The following is a 20902-nucleotide window of genomic DNA, read 5'->3' as shown; positions in this document are numbered from 1 at the left end:
TACCAAACATTAATTAAAAATAAAATACTATTTTATTTCAACATACATTTTGTTTAGGAAGTAAATTCAAACTGCACATGTACAAAAGTTAAACATTTTAAACATAATTGATTTTAAAGAGCATAACAGACGTTACACTATACTAGTATTATGAATATCCGTGATGTTAATAACTATGATTATTTATATTATGGGAAGACCACATGATTTTAACGCCCATATTGAGTGGAACACTTTAACCTTTTCATTCGTTTAACATTTTGTCTTTGTCAAGGGCCCAGTTATAACACACAAAGTGTGATCTCTAACACAAAATTAAGCTGAATTTGACTGAAGGCATCATTAGCTAGATATTGCTGTTATTTAGTATAATCGTGTTGTGAAAATGTAATATCTTAGTCAATGTCCACACATTTGACTTATAATGTAGTCACAGTTAAACTCTTAAAAATGAAGGTGCTTCACAAAGAACCCTTTAACATCTGAAGAGCATTTCTGTTTCACAAAGGGTTCTTTGTGGTGAATAAAGGTTCTTTAGATTATTAAAAGATGAGAAAGATATGGATCTTCAAAGAGCCTTTGACTGAACAGTTCTTTGTGGAACCGAAAATGGTCCTTCTATGGCATCGCTGTGAACAACCTGTTTAAGGGACAGTTCACCCAAAAATGATCATTTACTCGACCTCAGATTGTACCAAACCTATATGAATGTCTTTGTTTTGCTGAACACACAGGAAGAAATCGGGAAGAAAGTCAGATCTTTTTTCCCATTTACTGCAACAGCAGGAAAAATAAATCAAATGTGTGTTCAGCAGAACAAAGACATTCATGCAGGTTTGTAGTAAATGAAGACAGAATTATCATTTTAGGGTGAAGTATCCCTTTAAGCCCCTTTATTTTTAAGAGTCACTAGAGTCACATTAAATAAAACCAGTTCATTTAAACATCATCGCATGAAGCAGACTTCTCACAGTCTTTCATAATAGAATCAGGATCTAAAACTACTCTATGGTTTGTGATTGTTGCAGTAAAGATTTGTCCTGCTGACACATTTATGAGTTCTTCAGATCTCTGCATTCTCCTCATGATCTTCACATGATGACGCATGAACATCTGTGGGCCTCACAATTAGACACAGAAATTAAACATCAGACGTGCTTCCGGTGGTTCATTTCAATCAAAAATCAAAGTACACATACCTCTCATTCATTTGTGATGTTCTTCAGAGGCCCTAACAGAGGTAAAATACACAGTAAAATGAAATAAGACCTTATCGATGCTGAAGACCCACGTGATAAATAACAAATGGACTTTATCATTAGTGAGTCTCATTTGAGGATCTGTTTAAATAAACGTGCGTGACATCATGTGACATGTTTAATCAGGGCCGCTGCAAGCCATTTTGGTGCCCTAAGCATAATTCCATTATGATGCCCCCCTCCTGATCCTGACTCCTAATGTCTTTTCGGGGCCATTTCCAAATAAGTTGCCTAGATTACCGTCTGTCAAACTGCGTCAGGCGCACACGCGATCAACCGGCACTGCCGCGCGGAACGTACATGGGCGGGTGGTGGTGTGGATGGGGTGATTTGGGATTGTTCGGCCGGTTTTTTTTACATATACATGGCTAAAATATGTCTGCCTAATTAGTTTTCTATAGCCTAACGAAATAATATTAGATTAAAAATATTTTTTGTCATCTGGCTATTTTTGGTGCGCCCTCAGCACTTGGTGCCCTACGCACAGTGCGTGACTCGCGTGGTGTGAACGGCGGCGCTGTGTTTAACTCTGTGTATTGGTTTTTCGTTTTAGTGAAAAGGTCTGATGTCACATGTTCTTTCCTAACACGCAGAATGTTTCATATTAGATACATTTAAGCACAGTGTCATGGCCGTAATTCTCTCTTTGTGGATCATAGTGCTAGTGTGAAAATGAATTGGTTTCACTTGGGACACTCAAGCTAAAAGGCCCTCAGACTGCTGAGACGCATCAGATCATCCACAAGCAGCTTCATCAAACAGCTTCTGAAGATGGAAATAATCTCCGGCGAGCGTAAGGATCTGGGGAGAGCGCTGTGCATCATCACAGGAGCTTCCAAAGGTTACGGCCGGACGCTGGCCTTACAGCTGAGCTGTCTGATAAAGCCCAGGTCTGTTCTCCTGCTGGTGGCCAGAAGCACGGATCAGCTCAACAAGGTGAAGGAGGTCGTCAGGGCACTGAATGACGGACACAGGAAGCTGGACGTCCACTGTGTGCAGGCAGATTTAGAGAAGACGGAGGGGGTGGAGAAAACAGTTCAGACTCTTAAAGAAACGTATTCATCAGACATGGATCACTTACTTCTGATCAACAACGCAGGTGCGTTCGGGGTTTCTTTTCTTTAAACTAAAGGGAATATACCGTAAAGAGGAGCTGGTTTTTCATCATGAGTAGCTAATCAATCTTTCTCTTGGTTTCAGCCTCTCTAGGTGACGTGTCGCGCTCGGCGATGACCTTCACAGACCCGGCAGAGGTCAACCGTTACCTCTCTCTCAATGTGAGCTGTGTGCTCAGTCTGACAGCCCGCGTGCTGCAGGCGTTTCCTCATCGTGACGGTCTGCAGCGGACGGTGGTCAACATCAGCTCTTTGTGCGCGATCAAACCCTTTCCATCGTGGGTTCTGTACTGCATCGGGAAGGCGGCCCGCGACATGATGTTCAGGGTGCTGGCGGAAGAGGAGCCTGATGTCAGAGTTTTGAGTTACGCTCCAGGTCAGTGTCAAGTGTTTTATCTGAGACAACCTATCGCCTGTTCTGTGTCGATTTGATGTTTCCACCAATCATAGTATCTTATTATCAGAAAGTGACATCATTTGTCGGACCCTCTGTGTGTGTGTGTGCTACAGGTCCTCTGGACACAGACATGCAGCTTCAAGCTCGTCGTTTCTCTGGCGATGTGAAGCTCAGACAGTCGTTCTCCTCCATGTTTTCTGAAGGACAGCTGCTCTCCTGTGAGGAGTCTGGCGCTAAACTCATGAAACTTCTGCTGGAGGACGAGTACCCGTCAGGGGCTCATGTAGACTTCTATGAGCTCTGATGAGACAAATGACAAGCTTATGTACATAGATTAGCACTTATTTCTATTGATTTGATGGTACAGCATGTTGTTTATATATTTATGTGTTGTATTTAATAAACGTGTTTTAACTCCACATTTAGTTTTTGGTCTTTAAACAGAATGACTAAATGTGTTTCAGCTTTGACTCATTCTATGGTTAATGCAGCTGAGGACCTCCAGTGGTGATCAGACACATAACCAGAAGAATCAGACAAATAAAGACTAACATGAAATATCTTTGGAAAATGACAGACAAGGGAGGGTTCTTTATATAGCATATTCATTCATAGAGATCATTCAAACGGCTTTGATTAAATGAAATGAAATCATTAAATGATTTACAGAAGAAAAAAACATCAAGATATACATGGATGGATAAAATAACTGATTTCTTGAATTGAAAGAACATATAAAACCTGTGATGTGTTGCCCTTGTTGTATAGAATTTAGACTCCCCTACTTCTGATTGGCTAATTCACTAAGGATGCTGATTTGTGATTGGTCCCTAACTCTAAAGCCCGTCCCGTGCCAAATCCTAACCTTCAACGTTTATTTAAATTTAAAAAATATATAAACATAATCTCACGGGAGTCAAATTTTTATACGACACTTGACATTTGTGAGGAACAAACTGACTAAACACGACGACAACATTAAAAGGAGTAAGGTTAGTTCACGGCCATCATTAAGTGTAGGACCCAGAAAACTATGGTATTCAGAAGATTAGCCCTATAACTTACGCTATTTAAGGAAAGGATATTTCTAATTGTGTCCGGGGCGTAGAACAGAATCTCGGGCCCTGAGCAAAGGAATATGGGGCCCCTCCATGCTATTATTAAATAAATTGTTATATTTTATATAATGCAGCGCTGAATCTCATTTCTGTATGAATTGTGATATAGTTAAATATGAATAGATCACCTCAGTATCCCCTTAAACATGAATTGACATTTGAACTATATTATTATTATTATTATTATATTACACATTTAACTTTTGAACACTAGTACTGCATAAATGGTCGTTATAAAGCCAATTAATGACTCTAGATTACCAATTGATATTAATTAAAAAGTCAAAGTTTAAATGCAAAGTCGAGTTTGTCAAGAAAAAAGGCTCAAATACACTAGAAAATCTTTTAATGACTTACATGTTTATTGGCCTTTTTAACTTAAACTGGTTTTAATTTAAAGTTTATATATTATTCGGGATTAAATTAATATGTCAGAAGAACTGCCTCAACTTCGTACATGTCCAATATGCAGATAAAAACAAAAGCGCGAGATGTTTGTCCCTCATTTGTTTTAAAATGATTGTTTTAAAGTGAACAGCCAGCCCTTATATTCAATTTCAACTCATAACTCTCACAGTCTCGGAGACGACATTTCTGTGAAGACTAGAACAGCGAATGTGTTGTTAAGATCAATTTCAATCATTTAAGCAGGCTTCCAAAAATATTGAAAATAAACAATACATTTCCAACACAAATACTAAAAAAAAACTAGCCAAATATAACTTTTATCGGATGATTCAGATCAAGCACTAGCTGTTAAGATTATGAGCTTCGGCTACTCATGTCATGCAGAGTCTCGCGCAGAATTCATTCCCGCGTCTCGACACAAGATGGCGCCGGAACACACTACAAGACTTTAAAAACAACAGATTCAAAACTAGACATCATACACTTGTAGACTTTTGTATAAGTTCCAGATAGAAACACACTTACTTATAACTGCAACAAGTGCAGACTGAAAATCTGGGCGAAATCTGAGCAAAAGTCTTGTAATGTATTTGAGCCTTTAGAGATGTAATTATTTAAAGTTTAGAAACCTTTGTTTGCGGATCTCGCCACAAGAATAACGCTTTGGTTTGATCTCATACAAACTAACACATCAAACCAACACCACTCGACATGCGCCTAGCTGACTGACGTGATAACGTGACCTGTGCGCATGCGCAATGGCATAGTCGTTTTGGGGGCGTTCCTAGCGTGCGGCAGAGGGGCGTGGCGGAGGTGGGTGTGTGTGGCTCAGCTGATGCACGCATACGCCGACTATCATCACCCGGTCCAGTCAATACAGACACCGCGCGGTTTATATGGACGCCGCTGATGTGTGACGCGCGTCACTGTCCGCGCTTCTACAGCAGTGAGTATATGAGAGCGAACGCGTCAGTCATTTCATTCGCGAAACGACAGTGCGGTCCAGATGTCGACAAATAGGATAGAGAGAGAGAGAGAGAGAGAGAGAGAGAGAGAGAGAGAGATCAGGCTCGCTCGAGTGGAAGTAAAGCAGTGAGTGTATTGTCCTCATCTCTCTCTCTCTCTCTCTCTCTCTCACACACACAGAGCGGATGTAGTGCAGTGATGGTGGAAATGAGAGACGCTCGTGCACTGGTTTCCATCTTCACAGCGCGTCTTTGTTTGTGTGGAGGTTCTGGAGAAAAGCTCTGCCTCTTATTGTGTCTAGTCCACAGACAATGAAGAGTGTCTGAGGGCCAGATGTCATGCGAGGGGCAAATGTGATGCGAGGACAGATGCGATGTCACTGTAGATGTGATGCGAGGGAAGATATGATGTCACTGTAGATGTGATGCGAGGGAAGATATGATGTCACTGTAGATGTGATGCGAGGGAAGATATGATGTCACTGTAGATGTGATGCGAGGGAAGATATGATGTCACTGTAGATGTGATGCGAGGGAAGATATGATGTCACTGTAGATGTGATGCGAGGGAAGATATGATGTCACTGTAGATGTGATGCGAGGGAAGATATGATGTCACTGTAGATGTGATGCGAGGGAAGATATGATGTCACTGTAGATGTGATGCGAGGGAAGATATGATGTCACTGTAGATGTGATGCGAGGGAAGATATGATGTCACTGTAGATGTGATGCGAGGGAAGATATGATGTCACTGTAGATGTGATGCGAGGGAAGATATGATGTCACTGTAGATGTGATGCGAGGGAAGATATGATGTCACTGTAGATGTGATGCGAGGGAAGATATGATGTCACTGTAGATGTGATGCGAGGGAAGATATGATGTCACTGTAGATGTGATGCGAGGGAAGATATGATGTCACTGTAGATGTGATGCGAGGGAAGATATGATGTCACTGTAGATGTGATGCGAGGGAAGATATGATGTCACTGTAGATGTGATGCGAGGGAAGATATGATGTCACTGTAGATGTGATGCGAGGGAAGATATGATGTCACTGTAGATGTGATGCGAGGGAAGATGCGATGTCACTGTAGATGTGATGCGAGGGAAGATGCGATGTCACTGTAGATGTGATGCGAGGGAAGATATGATGTCACTGTAGATGTGATGCGAGGGAAGATATGATGTCACTGTAGATGTGATGCGAGGGAAGATATGATGTCACTGTAGATGTGATGCGAGGGAAGATATGATGTCACTGTAGATGTGATGCGAGGGAAGATGCGATGTCACTGTAGATGTGATGCGAGGGAAGATATGATGTCACTGTAGATGTGATGCGAGGGAAGATATGATGTCAATGTAGATGTTATGGGGTAGATGCGTCCTGAGGGCAGGTGTGATGTCACAGAAGATATGTTGTCAGAGTTGATGTGATGGGGTAGATGCGTCATGAGGATTAGGGCAGGTGTGATGTCAAAGCAGATGGGATATAAGAGCAGATATGATGTCATGGGTTGATGTGATGCGAGGGAAGATATGATTTCAGAGTTGATTTAGGGGTAGATGTGACGTGAGGGGAGATGTGATGTCAGATATGATGTGATGGGGTAGATGCATCATGAGGATGAGGGCAGGTGTGATGTCAGATATGATGTGATGGGGTAGATGCATCATGAGGATGAGGGCAGGTGTGATGTCAGATATGATGTGATGGGGTAGATGCATCATGAGGATGAGGGCAGGTGTGATGTCAGATATGATGTGATGGGGTAGATGCATCATGAGGATGAGGGCAGGTGTGATGTGATGGGGTAGATGCATCATGAGGATGAGGGCAGGTGTGATGTCAGATATGATGTGATGGGGTAGATGCATCATGAGGATGAGGGCAGGTGTGATGTCAGATATGATGTGATGGGGTAGATGCATCATGAGGATGAGGGCAGGTGTGATGTCAGATATGATGTGATGGGGTAGATGCATCATGAGGATGAGGGCAGGTGTGATGTCAGATATGATGTGATGGGGTAGATGCATCATGAGGATGAGGGCAGGTGTGATGTCAGATATGATGTGATGGGGTAGATGCGTGCTGAGTAGAGATGCACCGATGTGTACATTTTGGCCGATAACGATAACCGATGATTCTTTAAGATTGGAAGCCGATATACAGTTTCTTGTTGGGCTGTGCAATATATAGAAATATCGCGCATGTGCATATCGTGATGGTTTGTGATAAATGAGTTATTTAATTGTTGGAACAGTGATGTACGGTCAGAGTTTTAGGTGGATGCTGATAGGATAGTATCTATCTGGCAGGAGGATGTTAGTTGGGATATGTGTGCGTGCGCATGATAGCGTGTGTTTGCTCTGACGCAGGTCAATCAACAATCCGCATTGAGAAGCAAAATTTGTATCACTTATTTTTGTTTGTTTACAAAATGTCAGATGTGTGTTTAATGCGACAGTAACACATGGCTGTTCACTTTCAGGAGTTGTAGCGATGCTTTCTTTCTCCTAAAATAATGTGAAATATATGTTGGTTATATCATTTATTTAATATATTTTCATACAATTTTAATAGATTTTAGAAAAAGAAATATCGTATCGTATTTTCCCTCAATACCGCACAGCCCTAGTCTCTAGATATTAATACCTAAGACTGAAACAAAAAGCAAAAAATGGAGAACAGCTTTTATATGAAAACATTGACTGCAGAATTTTGTTCTTAGTAAGTGAATGATCCCGACAGAAAGACAGAACTGTTCTGGAAGTTTAACCAGAGGAAAACATTTATGATTTATCGCTATAATATATCAGCCTACATTTTATTATCGGCCGATTCCGATATGGCCGATAATTTCTCGTGCATCCCTAGTCCTGAGGGCAGGTGTGATGTCACAGCAGATGTGATCCAAAGTGTCTTCTAGATGAATGAAAGTAAATGTCATGTTTCTGACATTTTAGTGTTTGAGGCGTGTGGATGGAGGTGCCGCAGCAGCTGTGATGCTCCACACAGAGGGTCGCTGGGTTGAGTAACGCCAGCATGGGCAGCGTGGGCAGCGGTGTGGCCGGAGAGCAGGAGTTTGCCATGAAGAGCGTGGGCACGCGCACCACCCTCCCTCGCGGCCCGCCCCTGTCCCGGCGCGGCCCGTCCGACCGCAGCTTCAGCGCCGAGCGTCTGCACGCGCCCCCCTCCGCCTCAGAGGTCTCCAGCAGCATCACTACGGATCGAGCGCAGCTTAACAGCACCTCCTCTCACCTGGAGCGTCTCCCCAGCAATGGGAACGGGCCGGAGGGTAGCGGCACGGGTTGCAGAGACACGCACAGAACATCGTGGGACGTGCTGGGACACAACGTGGAGAAGATCCAGAATGCACCTGTGAAGGGCAGAGATGGAAACCTAACCAAGAGGGACAGTCGCACGCCACCCAAGATACTTACTGTGTCTGAAAAACTCGAGCAGGTATGAAAGACACAGATGTGATTATAATATATGATAGTGATGTTCGATTTGTATTGTTGTATTGTCAAACTCTCTTTTTTGTCTTTTAGAATAATTCTGCGCTGGTCCGGCCGTCTGCCTTCAAACCTGTGGTGCCCAAGAGTTTTCATTCCATGCAGAATCTGGTTGGACAGTCTGGAGGCGGAAGTCGTTCCGCCGGGTCTGGAGGAGGTTCCGACGCCCCACAATCCCTCTGCGAGCAGGACAGTCCCGACAGAGACCCTTCAGGTGGAAACCACGGCCAGGGCATGTCTGACTCCGGCAGGAACTCTCTCACCAGTCTGCCGACATACGCCGGTCCGGCCTACGGCCCTCCTCAAGCGCTCGGCCCGCTGAGCGCCTCCACCAGTCACATCAACAGACTGGGAACCAGCGGAGCTCCGCTGGACAAAGTGGACAAGAGCAACTATCAGAACGGTCTGAGCGCGTCCGACAGTTGTCGATCGTCGTCAGGAAAAAGCTCTTTATCTTATCGGAGACTCTGTCATCTTAAGGACACGTGTGCCGCCGTCCAGCCTTCCCCTTCGACCGATGACATCATCCAGGACCTGGAGGACCGCCTGTGGGAGAAAGAGCAGGAGGTGAAGTTCAAATCATAATTTCTATGTGTACTTATTTATCAACGTGCGTGTGTAGAATATTTCAGTTGAATCTGGATTGTGTTTAGTCAGTCATTCTGTCATGCGCAGGTGCTTCACATGAGGCGCAATCTGGATCAGAGCGAAGCGGCCATCGTTCAGGTGTTCGAGGAGAAGCAGCGGGTGTGGGAGCGTGAGATGGAAGAGCTGCGGCAGAACTACGCCGGGCGTCTGCAGCAGGTGTCACGTCGGGCTCAGCGCACACAGCAGGCACTGCAGGCTCACATCGCCCGACTGCAGCAGGACAAGAGTCGTCTACAGGAGGAGATGGGTGCCCTGCTCGCCCAGAGAGAAGAGCTGGAGAGAAAGTGCCTGGATTACCGCAAGGAGCAGGCCGACATTCTGCCCCGACTGGAGGAGACCAAGTGGGAGGTGTGAGGAGAAAAAGTGTTTTTGAAAATCCTGTTTCATGACAATTATTCATATTAGATGCAAATATGACTATGAATTTGGGATGCACGATACGTACATTTTGGCCGATAACGATAACCGGTGATTGTTTTTAAGATTTGGAGCCGATACCCGATATATTGTCTGATATACAGTTTCTCTAGATATTAATACAACATTTCCTAAGACTGAAACAAAAGGCAAAAAGTGGAGAACAGCTTTAATCTGAAAACATTGACTGCAGAACACAAGGAAACCGTTAGTTCTCTTTTCCCCTGAATATCACGTATCAAGTCTACTTTACACCAGTTAAAGATCCTTCAAACTTTTCTGATTTATTTTTATTTCATAAACAAACTATAGATGTTCTTCCAGAGCAACCCAGAGAAATGTTCTTGATATCCACAAGTCTAACAGGTCTCAAGACTCAAACATTATGCTTTTATTATTATAATAACACATTCATAAATACTGAATCTACATCAACTGTGTTTTGCTAATATCAGTAAGTGAATGATCCCGACAGAAAGACAGAACTGTTCTGGAAGTTTAACCAGAGGAAGATATTTATGATTTATCGCTATAATATATCAGCCTACATTTTATTATCGGCCGATTCCGATAACATAAAAAAATGACCACGTATATGACGATTCCAATATGGCCGATAATGTATCGCGCATCCGTACTACGAATACCACATTTCTTTTTGTTATTAGAAGGATCCAGCTCTGCTGTTTCTCCCTGTGCTTACAAATTCATGACAGACAAATCGAAAAGCTGTGATTCTTCATCGGAGGTCAAAGTTTATGACATGTTGTTTGTTTGTCGTGCAGTTGTGTCAGAAGGCGGGCGAGATCTCTCTGCTCAAGCAGCAGTTGAGAGACAGTCAGAATGAGGTGACGCAGCGAGCGGGTGAGATGGTGGCCCTCAGGGGTCAACTGAAGGAGCTCAACGTTCAGCTGAAGGAGCGCGAGGAGACCGTGATCGGCCTGAAGGACTCGTATACTAACAAGAGCCGCGAGCTGGAGAGATGTGAGGGAGAGCTCAAACGAACACTGACCGAGGTACACACATGCAAACATTTCCCTTCCAGCCTGTCGCTCTCAAGTGCTTCTCAATTCGTTTGTGTCGTAAGCAAATGGCTTGTGTGTTTGCAGGTGTCTGTGTGTCGGGATAAGCTGGTGGTGTTCGAGGCGGAGGTCCTGGGTCTGAAACGTGCTCTGAGCGAGCTCGGCTGCAGGAGCGAGCGCAGCGCGACGGCTCTCAGCGGCAGCAGCAGTTTACCCTGGGCAGGCCTCCACTCGGCCCACACGCCCGAGACCCTCGCCGCCCTCGCGCCCCTCAGCGCCACCGTGGACGCTTTCCTCAGCCTGCAGAGCGACGAGGCCAAAGCGCAGCGTCAGGAGGCAGGTGAGCTGCGCAGGCAGCTGGAGCGTCTGCAGGGGGAGCTGCATCTGGAGAGACAGCAGAGAGAGAGACAGGCGCTCACCTTCGCTCACGAGCGTCACACCTGGCACGACGAGAAAGAGCGAGTGCTGAAGTATCAGGCTCAGCTGCAGCTCAGTTATGTGGAGACGGTGCAGAGGAATCAAGCGCTGGAGGAACGGGTCGGTCAGCTGGCCACCACGCCAGGCTCCCCACCGCCCATCAGCATTTCCATTCCCGTCCCGGTGAACGCAGCGCTGACGCCGACCTCAGAGGATCCCAAACCGCCTGTGATGCATCAGCTGGCTCCTCCGTGGCCCGGACCTTCTCGCTTGGAGCGGATCGAGTCCACGGAGATTTAGACAAACAGAGACGATCAACGTTTGTTTAACAGAGAACTATTGAGCTGACACACACACGTGTTCTCCAGCTGTTAACCCTCTGTGCCACACGTCACCCTACACATCAATGTCCGTAATATTTCTGCTGTTCAGAAGCTAGAACCCGTTATAGTGATGAATAATGTTAGTCTTCACCACGTTCCGTTTTCTTTGGGATTGTTTGGATCTTTTTGGATCCTTAAAAAAGAAATAGTTCACTTTCAAAATGAAAATTTACTCGCCCATTATTTTCAAACCTGTACGAGTTTCTTTCGCACAACACAAAAAACGAGATTTTGAACAATGTTGGTAACAGAAAACCGTCGGTCCGGTTGACTCGCACTGGTTTAGTGTCCATACAATAGAAGTCAATGACGGCCGACGGTTCTCTGACATTTCTCAAAAGATCTTCTTTTGTGTTCTGCACAAAAGGTCTCACAGAGGTTTGTGATGGAAATGATGACAGATTTTTCATTTTGAAGGTCAACTGCTACTTTGAATCCTACAAGCCTGAATTTTAAATCAGTTTCCAACAGTCATGCGTTCTCTTCGTGGCATTCTGTTGTAGATCCGTTATTAATTCATTTGGATGTTGTGTTTGTGCATGAAAAACACAACACCATGTTGATTCGGGTGTGATGATGTGCGCCACGGAGGTTGAGGATCTGATCGGTGGCATAAAGGAAATCTGTGTGTCGCGGGCCTACTGAAGGATGTGTGTTTGATGGATTCGTGTTTTAAAGGATGAACACAAGCATCCATTCATTCTTTAACTTCGATCACTGCTCACGACTGCAGTGACTCAACATGACCAGCAGAGGTCACGAGAACTTTCTTCTGCACACAAAATTACTTGAATGACTGAAACCCACTTTCCTGTTTTATTTGTTTGTAAAATCAATTGAACCAAGTGTGGAAACTGATTCTTTCCATATTGATGGACTGTGGAGGAGTCAGGCTGTTCTTTACAGAGCACTGATGGGATTGTGTGTGTTCTGGAGTGTTGTGGGTTTACAGACGGGCTCTGAATATGATGATGGGTATTGATGTGAAATTGTTATTTCCAGTATAACAGGACGATGCGTGTGAATATTTTGAAAAGATGATCATGATCGTTCTTTCATTGTTCTGATTATTGTGAATTGATACACCTGCCATCTAGCTTTGTTTTGTTTTTTAAACATGACCTGTACAAAGTGTTCACCTATTAATACAATAACCACAGCCAGATTCCTTTAGATGTATTTCTGATGTATTTATTTGATTTGTCGATGTAATTTATTGATTTAGAGATTAACTGTTTTTCTACTTTTAGTGTTTGTTTTTATGTTCCTGTAATGACCGGTCAACCAATCAAATACAGTTTCAAACAATAAAGACGAATAAATCAAAAAGGTCTTCTTTGAGGAATCTAATGTGAATCCCATCTATAGGCCCACTTGTGTGTTGCTCTTTCTGCAACCAGCTAAATGTGCTCTGTACAGACACTACATTAATACACAGAGCAAGAGTTTAGTGTTTGCACAACATATTTGACTATTCCCATGAATAAAAGACTGATGTGCATTCATATATCAGATCAAAATAACACATTGACGTGTTATAAAGTCATGTAGCGATGTGCAGAGAATCAATTGATGAAGAAAATGTTATCGCCTAACAACTGAACAAACTCAATAAGTTTAGAAAATGATCTTTAAAATGACTGAAAAAAGACAAAAGAGTGAAAAGAATCAGATTGAAGATCTGCTCCCGCCAGCAGGAGGCGCACGTGTCTTATCTCCCGGAAGTAGTCATGACGACGGCGGCGCTTCTGCTTCCGCTCACGGGGGTGAGTTTTGACGTTTTTTTAATTTTGTCATTATTCATTTATTAAAGGTGCAGATTTTCTGACGCTGTGTTTAATGTGTTAATGCAATAACGTACAGTAACCAGCTTTTTACAGACATTATAATGATATATGTGTGAATCTTTAATAATATAGCAGAACGAGCCTGTTAGTCAGTTCTGTTCACTATTATTTCTATATTCTCAGTATATTGTGTTTACACATGATGTGTATTGTGTTCAAACTGTACATGTGTGTGCTGTTTATTCTTCTCATTACAGTGTTGTTGAGCACAAATGTTCACACTTGTGTTTATAGTCTTTGACAACAAAGTGATCACAGACCGTACAGATGTGCTTTTAGTATTACATTACATTCATTAAGAGCCAAACATGAGAAAACGTTCAAAATGTTATTTTAAAGTACATGGACATAGATCATAACCTTTGATGATTGTGTTAAATATTGCTGCTGTTAATAGATCTGTTGTGTCAGATGTGGAGATTATGGTCCTCAACCTGTGTGAAGCGCATTTCCAGACCACGATACAATGCAACAAGGTACATCACAAGAGCAGCAATGATGTACATGGTGTATTCACACAGTTTTGTAATCACAAGACGAACAACAGTAGTGTGCTCGCTCTGTTAGGACATCTCCCAGATCTAATGTTCAATGAATTAATGAACAAAAGCTTGTGTATTTTCTTCAAGTTTATGTATAAATCACATTTATGGTTTGTGTATTTTGTATTTTCAATATCTGTTTTTGCTCTCCTTATCTTTCATAGAAATGCCACTCACTTTTATAACTGTTATTTCTGAGCCTTTAGGTGGTTTTATTCTGAGCCGAGAGGTTTTTTCTGTATTCTTAAGAATGAGAGAGGTCTTGCGTCTGAACTGACCTTGTGATGTTCTCTGCCCCAGAACAACATCCTGCTGCGTTTGTTTTCTTACAGCTGTGTGCCGACGGTTATGATGTCACCAATCTTTTGTCTGAAGACCAGCTGACACGTCGAAGAGGTCTCAGACTGGAATATTTCCTGCCGCCTCCGCTGCACGTCACCCTCGCCTTCCGGGTCAAGATCGAGTTGTGTCGGGTGGATGTCGAGTTGTGGCCCTGGCGTTTGGATCAGGGAAAAAACTCCCGCAGGCTGGAGATCTTCAGCTCTTCGGACCGAGACTCCGGACAGTTCAAGCTCGTGGCTCGGTGTGATTTGCAGCATGAAGTTCAGGTGCTTTTCCATCACCCGAACTTTAAACCTCGAGCTCCATTCCTCGATCCTCCACCGCAGGCTCCGTCGCAGATCAGACGAGTGGATCTCTGGAGCCGCGGGCCGCAGTCTCTGGACTCTGTGGCTCAGCTCCGGGTCAGTATTCCATTCAGCGGAGCTGACACCGCGCTGGGAATCAAGTCTCTGGCTGTTTGGGGTGTGCCGGCTCGCTGCTGTTCGTCTTCTGAAGTGGAGAAGTTTCGTGAAGGTCACCTGAAGAGTCTGAAGTTGAACCTGCCGCCAGCCGTTCCCAGCTTAGAACCTCTCAAGCCGGATGATGACCCACCTGTTATGCCCATTCCAGAAGAGTTTCTGGATCCGCTGACACAAGAACTCATGGTTTTTCCCATGATTTTACCCAGTGGAATGGTGACAGATAACAGCACTTTAGAGGAATATGAGAAGAGAGAAGCTACATGGGGCCGTCTGCCCAACGACCCGTTCACGGGTGTTCCTTTTACACAAAACTCAAAACCTCTGCCCAACCCTCTGCTCAAAAGCCGCATTGATCGTCTGGTGCTGCAGACAGGTCACACTAGAGTCCAGAATAAAGTCATGAACACGCCACAAGCTTCCAGACTTATCGTGTCGGTCGTAACCGCCACAAACTCTCACAGCAGTCATGATGATCCAGAACCTTCAGCGTCACAGTCTGAAACACAAGAGGACGTTAGATGTGACCAGCCCGTGGCCTGTACTAGTGTTTCATCTCTCGCAAGCAGAAAAACTCTTAAAAGAAAGTACGAGTGTAGTTTTCCTTCCAGCGCTGTTCATTCTGATGCTGTCACACATGAGACGGTCTCACACACCACAGGTCTGAACATCACACATCATCCATGAAGAACACTGATTGTGTGTGTGTTTGTGCTCACGTTTGTCTTGTGTTTCAGAATCTCACACGCAGCGTTTGGCACACAGTTTAGATGAAGCTCTGAATCAAGCCCTTCATGGATTACCAACATTCACCTCACAGAGTAAAACAGCCTCCGGCGACGGCGCTTCAGATGGTACGGCATTGGGATTGATTTCAAACGTTACGTTAAAACTTTTAAACTTAATGTTCTGGTTTGATGTGGTGTTTGTGTTACAGGTCAGCACAAATGTTTGTTTTGTTCGTGCTCATTGAGTGTTTATTCGTGGAGTGTGTTGTCGTACTCTCTGCCCTGTGGACATCTCATGTGTGGACCGTGTTTACAGAGCAAACGCCCGTCAGACTCTCAGAGGTTAAAGATCGACTGCCCCGTGTGTGGCACGTCTGCTTCCAGCAGTGACATCACACGTGTGCATCATTAAAACACACTTATTTCAATGGTGTTTGCAGATTTTGATTGTCTTTGTATGTTTTGTGTTTATTATTGAGTAGAGTTTACTTTATAAAATAAAGAAATTCCTGTGTATTTTACTGTTTCAAGTTTCTCTTGAGCTCTCTGTATATACAGTATCTGTAAGTAATATAAAAGCAACATGAAAAGTCAAGTTTATTTCTGTCGTTCTTTTCACAGTTTTGTGTTTTTGCAAAGCAGCTGTACAGAAAACACACCATCAAAAATATGATATTACATAATTATGAATCAAGTGTAGGATTTTAATCAGACCGTTATATTCAAAGCACAGGTAAGCTTGCATTTGTTTCTTAAAATATGATCACATAGTGAATGCTAACACATCTTCAGACCCACCGATTAACAGTGTCAAGTGATGCATTAGCTGTGACAGATGTTCATTTATCAATCAGATCGGATCTCTGTGTCTGATCTCCTTTCGCTGGTTTCTGAATCTTGACATTCTCCGGCTGATGAGACAGGCTATAAGATCTCTCAGTGGACCTCCAGGACATCACATATTCAATTGAATTCAATGTTAGATGAAGTTTAATTCTATGTGTTTTTAGCCAACAGTGTGTAATTTCAGCTTTTATGTTTCTAAAGCAGGTTTTACCCTCAGAAGTCTTTTAGAATGAAGTCTTCATCATGTTCTGCAGCGCGTCCCGGGATCTTCCTCACAAAAACAGTTTTGGTTAATGCAATATAAAAAGTCAAGTTTATTTCTATCGTAATAAATGACTCTGAGTGAAATGCATTAAATGTGTATGATGATGTCTTTGCGTGTTTGCTGTGTATATGTGACATCAGAAGCTCATTTTGTTGGAGGATTGAAGCGGTGCATCGGGAGGATGATGGAGAAGCTCAAGGCTGATGTGTCTTTGTGTGAGTATGAAGAGCTGTGACCTTTATAATCTGTTATTACGCTGAAGAAACCTTCTCTGTGTTCTCTACACAAACACATGTACATGAAGGACACACACACACACACTGATCCGTCCTTCTGCCCGTCACTTCTTTCTTTGTTCAGCCTACAAATTCAGGAGCTTAAACCTTAAAAAATAACCAAAAGTTGTTAAATTTACCATTTCAACCGCTTATGATGAGAAAATGTTACCGTATGTTTTGAAGTTGCTAAATATAATTTTTTATATAAAACCGTCACAGACCGCTGAGAAGTTGCAGACCTAAACCTTTTTTTTATTAAGACTTCAGATGAAAATCTATAAAGAAGTCTATTTTTTGGTCCAATCAATAGTCCTGCAATGATAAATACGCATATATTATAATCAGCTCAGTAAACTTTTATTAAAGTGAATCAATTTCAAAAGGTCTTGTTCATGATGTGTGTCTGATGCCCCTGGTGATTTAAGATGAGCGGCGGATGCAGGACGCTGCTGTTAGTGTAGTCATGGAAACAGAAACATAATGTATTAAATAATAAACTTTCATGCCGGTCCACCCCACTGGTCTCTATGATGTCATTTATTTGCAGCTGAAAGATTGTGTTATATTGTATAACGGTTTAATCAAACCACAAACAGACGAAAGCTTGAGTTTAAGACTATTGTCCTTTCAAAATAAAACTCGAGAGATATTTCTTGATGATCAGAACAGATCCAATTGTGTTTGACTGAATCAAATGTACGTCGTCTGAAAATGTAATAGAATGCATTGATTTCATAAACAATATCTGCAATACTGCTTATCATTCTGACCATTAGATTCATTATTGATGTGCTGATTTTAAGTCACGTTATGTCAGAAACTCATCTCATGGGATGAAGAAGTATTCACATAATTTGCATCAGAACACACTCACAAGTTTATGGTTTTTATAATAATTTTCTTTTATTTCATTTCTACTCAATTTAACATTTTGTCCATTCCTAAAAAGATCTTTGAATGGTTTGAGTTTATGTATTATTTTTATGCAGTTGTCCTGCATGTCCATAAATAATATGGAAATGTTTGCTGATGTTTGTGTTAGTGCAGCGTTGAATACTGAACGGTCATTTCTCTTGTTTTATCTTGAGCTCGGATGAATCAGATATGTGTGATTTTTCCAGATTGACCCCTGCGTCAGTTCAACATTAACACCTTCATCACTGTCACAAACATCTCCTCATCCTCCTCCTCTTCCTCTTGTTTTACATTCAGAAGAGTTGCTTTATTTTCATTGATTGTATTTCTTTTACATTTGAATTTTACCAGTAACTTTTAAATATGAGTAATTAAATAGATATTCACAGTGCAATAGTTTTGTTGAGCGTTCACACACAGTGATATTTAAATGTGTTTTTTATGGTCAGAGACAGAATGCTGGATATTCAGCTTGTTCAATGATGACTTGAAATCAAATCAAACTTTACTGAAGTCCTTTCCAGACACTAATATTAAACAAATGGTCATTTTGACAGAAGCATGTCATTTGATGATGAATACGTTCATATGACAATAGACATTGATCAAATATAAATTCTTACACACTATAAGGTACATTCAAAAATATGGTTACCTTAATATTAACTCCATATAATGAATCCTCTTTAGCATTGTTTCCTTAAATGTATTTTTCTTATACCCCTCACATGTGTGTGTGTAAAGTGGGAGGAGTCTGATGATGCTGATGGTCCTGATGCTGCAGGTGTATATAAGCTTCAGTGAGCATCAGTTGAGTTCAGTGTGTCGAAATGTCCGTTTCTTTGCTTCCGGTGTGTGTCCTCTGCATACTCGCGCTCTCAACACTCTCATCTGCATGTTACATTCAGAACTGCCCGCGTGGAGGAAAGAGATCTCAGCCGGACCCCATCAGACAGGTACAAACATCTTAACTGACTCATCAATACGTAAAGCATCTTTTCATCTTTCTGAGTTTGCACACATCTTCAGTTACAAATCTGTTTGTGTTCTGAAATATGAACTTGACCTGAAGAACGAACTAAATCATAAAGTTTTTAATTGACTTAACATATACTTAACATTCTATTTATATCTGGTGTATTTAGTTAGATAAAGAAGAGAAACCATGTGATCATAATAAAGTCTTCATGAATCTCTCCTGTTTTTGTTGTGAGTTTGCTTCTCTCCCTCTCTTGTAGTGTGTGGGGTGTGGTCCGGGGAATAAGGGGCGTTGTTTTGGTCCCAGTATCTGCTGCGGAGCCGGTCTGGGTTGTCTGGTGGGTTCTCCAGAGACTCTGAGATGTATGGAGGAGAATGATGTGTCCAGTCCCTGTGAGACGGGTGGGACATCATGTGGAGCTGAAGGTGGTCGCTGCGCCGCTCCGGGGGTCTGCTGCGATTCTCGTGAGTCTCACTCATGACCAGTGTTGGGTGTAACTATAGTTACCAAGTAGTACAGAGTTACTGTCATTTCATTTCGTTTCCCTCAAAAAAGTAAAGTAAGGGATTACTTTGTTTGTAATTTAATCACAGTTACTTCTGATGTAATTCAACTAAATAATTTGTGTAATATATTTGTGTGCAATAGTGGAATTGACATCAAAATAATTCTAAGTCTAACTTTACATCTGTGCTTTAATGTATAATTTTCACATTTGTGATACTTTGGTCAGTTAATAAGAATACTTTATGTAGTTGTATATTATTAATATAAATGAATTTAAAGAGCCCTTTCATGTCACTTAACTGATCAAAATTGATGTAGGATATAGAAAGTAATGAAATATTTGTTGGAGAGAGTCATTTGTGTAGTAATATTTAGTCTTTAGTAACTAGAAATTCATTACTTTTTGGTAATAACTTGCCCAACACTTTTTATTGCTTTACAGAGAGCTGTGTTCTGGATTCAGCATGTGTGGATGCCATTAGATTTGAGTCTAAAGACGGCGCTTCACTGAAGAAGACTTCAGGAGATCTGCTGCTGGATGTGTTGAAGCTCATGTCACAGGGTTAACACATGATCTCCAGCTGTTGATCTTCATGTACACACACAGAGAACGGGGAACCTTCACAGATGTTCTTACAGTAATGTTAAAAGAGTTTTATCACACATTATACATGTCTTGCTAAACCTTATCAAATGTTCTTCTTACATTGTTAGTGGAGCGTTTCAAACGATAATTGAACGTGTTTCATGAAACATTTGATAGTTCGCTGGTCTGCAGTACATGAACGTGAAGGCGAATCTGTTTCATTGTGTTATTGCAGACGGATAGCCTACTGATGTTTGTTGTTCTGACAGGTTTGAGTTCAGGCTGCAGAAGTGGCGTGACCTGTTGATGTTATTGTATTGGTGTGATCCAGAGATACAAAGACTAATTAAACGTGTGACAGTTAATGGCCAGCAAATACCCGCCTGTCTTCTTCATTCAACTGGTTTTGTGTTTCTCTTTGACAGACGCTGTCGAGCAGGTTTCTTCATAAATCTAGAAGACAGAGTATTAACATCACAGTTGTGGTTTTATAAAACACTAAGAATTATAATTATTGTAATTTACAAACCAAAATGGAAGGTAAAGAGTCTGGTTGAAAGAAACAGAAACGGGTGAAAAACAGGTGAAGCCTGTTTCATTCACAAATCTTTTGTTCTGTTGTATTCAAGAGAAAACTCACCAGACGCTGAAAATAACATTACATGTGAATTGGCTTTAAACTAACCATCAGTAATATGGTATGTTTATTGATGTTTTATCAAACGTACGATGTTAACGGCATTATTGCTCTGATAAACTTCACGTTTTGTTTTTAAATGGATTTTTTGAGATGAAATAAAGCAGAAAGAAGCTGATTAATGAAGAAAGAATCAATTGTTAATAAAAAGCGGCATTATAATAAAAAACATCTTCACTGTTCCATTGAGTGATTCTATGTAAAGCTGTTTTGCAACTATGGAAAATGGTAAAAA

General features: G+C 42.0%; 4 protein-coding genes across 9 annotated transcripts; all 4 read left to right on the top strand.

Moving 5' to 3' along the window:
- Positions 1-2030: 2030 nt before the first annotated feature.
- Positions 2031-3075, top strand: sprb (sepiapterin reductase b; the record flags this gene model as incomplete). The annotated part of the gene is made up of 3 exons (XM_079468170.1): positions 2031-2358; positions 2460-2750; positions 2885-3075. 3 exons carry the CDS (start codon positions 2031-2033, stop codon positions 3073-3075), a joined length of 810 nt encoding a protein of 269 aa, XP_079324296.1.
- Positions 3076-5086: 2011 nt separating this feature from the next.
- Positions 5087-13020, top strand: lzts3b (leucine zipper, putative tumor suppressor family member 3b). Of its 2 annotated transcripts, none has more exons than XM_079466843.1 (6): positions 5087-5243; positions 8239-8737; positions 8827-9357; positions 9466-9786; positions 10641-10871; positions 10965-13015. In XM_079466843.1, the coding sequence occupies exons 2-6, from the start codon at positions 8318-8320 to the stop codon at positions 11592-11594; spliced, it is 2133 nt and encodes a 710-aa protein (XP_079322969.1). In that variant the 5' UTR covers positions 5087-5243; positions 8239-8317; the 3' UTR covers positions 11595-13015. The 2 variants fall into 2 exon arrangements, with proteins under 2 accessions (XP_079322969.1, XP_079322970.1); XM_079466844.1 differs by lacking the exon at positions 5087-5243 and adding an exon at positions 5278-5389 and having other exon boundaries at positions 10965-13020.
- Positions 13021-13366: 346 nt separating this feature from the next.
- On the top strand, positions 13367-16920 carry ubox5 (U-box domain containing 5). Of its 5 annotated transcripts, none has more exons than XM_079468334.1 (5): positions 13367-13443; positions 13922-14000; positions 14399-15527; positions 15604-15720; positions 15804-16187. In XM_079468334.1, the coding sequence occupies exons 2-5, from the start codon at positions 13947-13949 to the stop codon at positions 16004-16006; spliced, it is 1503 nt and encodes a 500-aa protein (XP_079324460.1). In that variant the 5' UTR covers positions 13367-13443; positions 13922-13946; the 3' UTR covers positions 16007-16187. The 5 variants fall into 5 exon arrangements, with proteins under 5 accessions (XP_079324460.1, XP_079324463.1, XP_079324461.1 ...); XM_079468335.1 differs by having other exon boundaries at positions 13397-13443; positions 13936-14000; positions 15804-16920; XM_079468336.1 differs by having other exon boundaries at positions 13420-13490.
- Positions 16921-18642: 1722 nt separating this feature from the next.
- avp (arginine vasopressin) lies at positions 18643-20343 on the top strand. The gene is made up of 3 exons (XM_079468332.1): positions 18643-18854; positions 19137-19341; positions 19827-20343. The coding sequence occupies exons 1-3, from the start codon at positions 18729-18731 to the stop codon at positions 19949-19951; spliced, it is 456 nt and encodes a 151-aa protein (XP_079324458.1). The 5' UTR covers positions 18643-18728; the 3' UTR covers positions 19952-20343.
- The last annotated feature ends 559 nt before the right edge of the window (positions 20344-20902 follow it).

This window comes from Barbatula barbatula, assembly GCF_947034865.1.
Source record: "Barbatula barbatula genome assembly, chromosome: 11".
NCBI lineage: Eukaryota > Metazoa > Chordata > Actinopteri > Cypriniformes > Nemacheilidae > Barbatula > Barbatula barbatula.
Note: the sequence above shows the minus strand (reverse complement) of the source record. Positions and strands in the feature narration are given on the sequence as shown.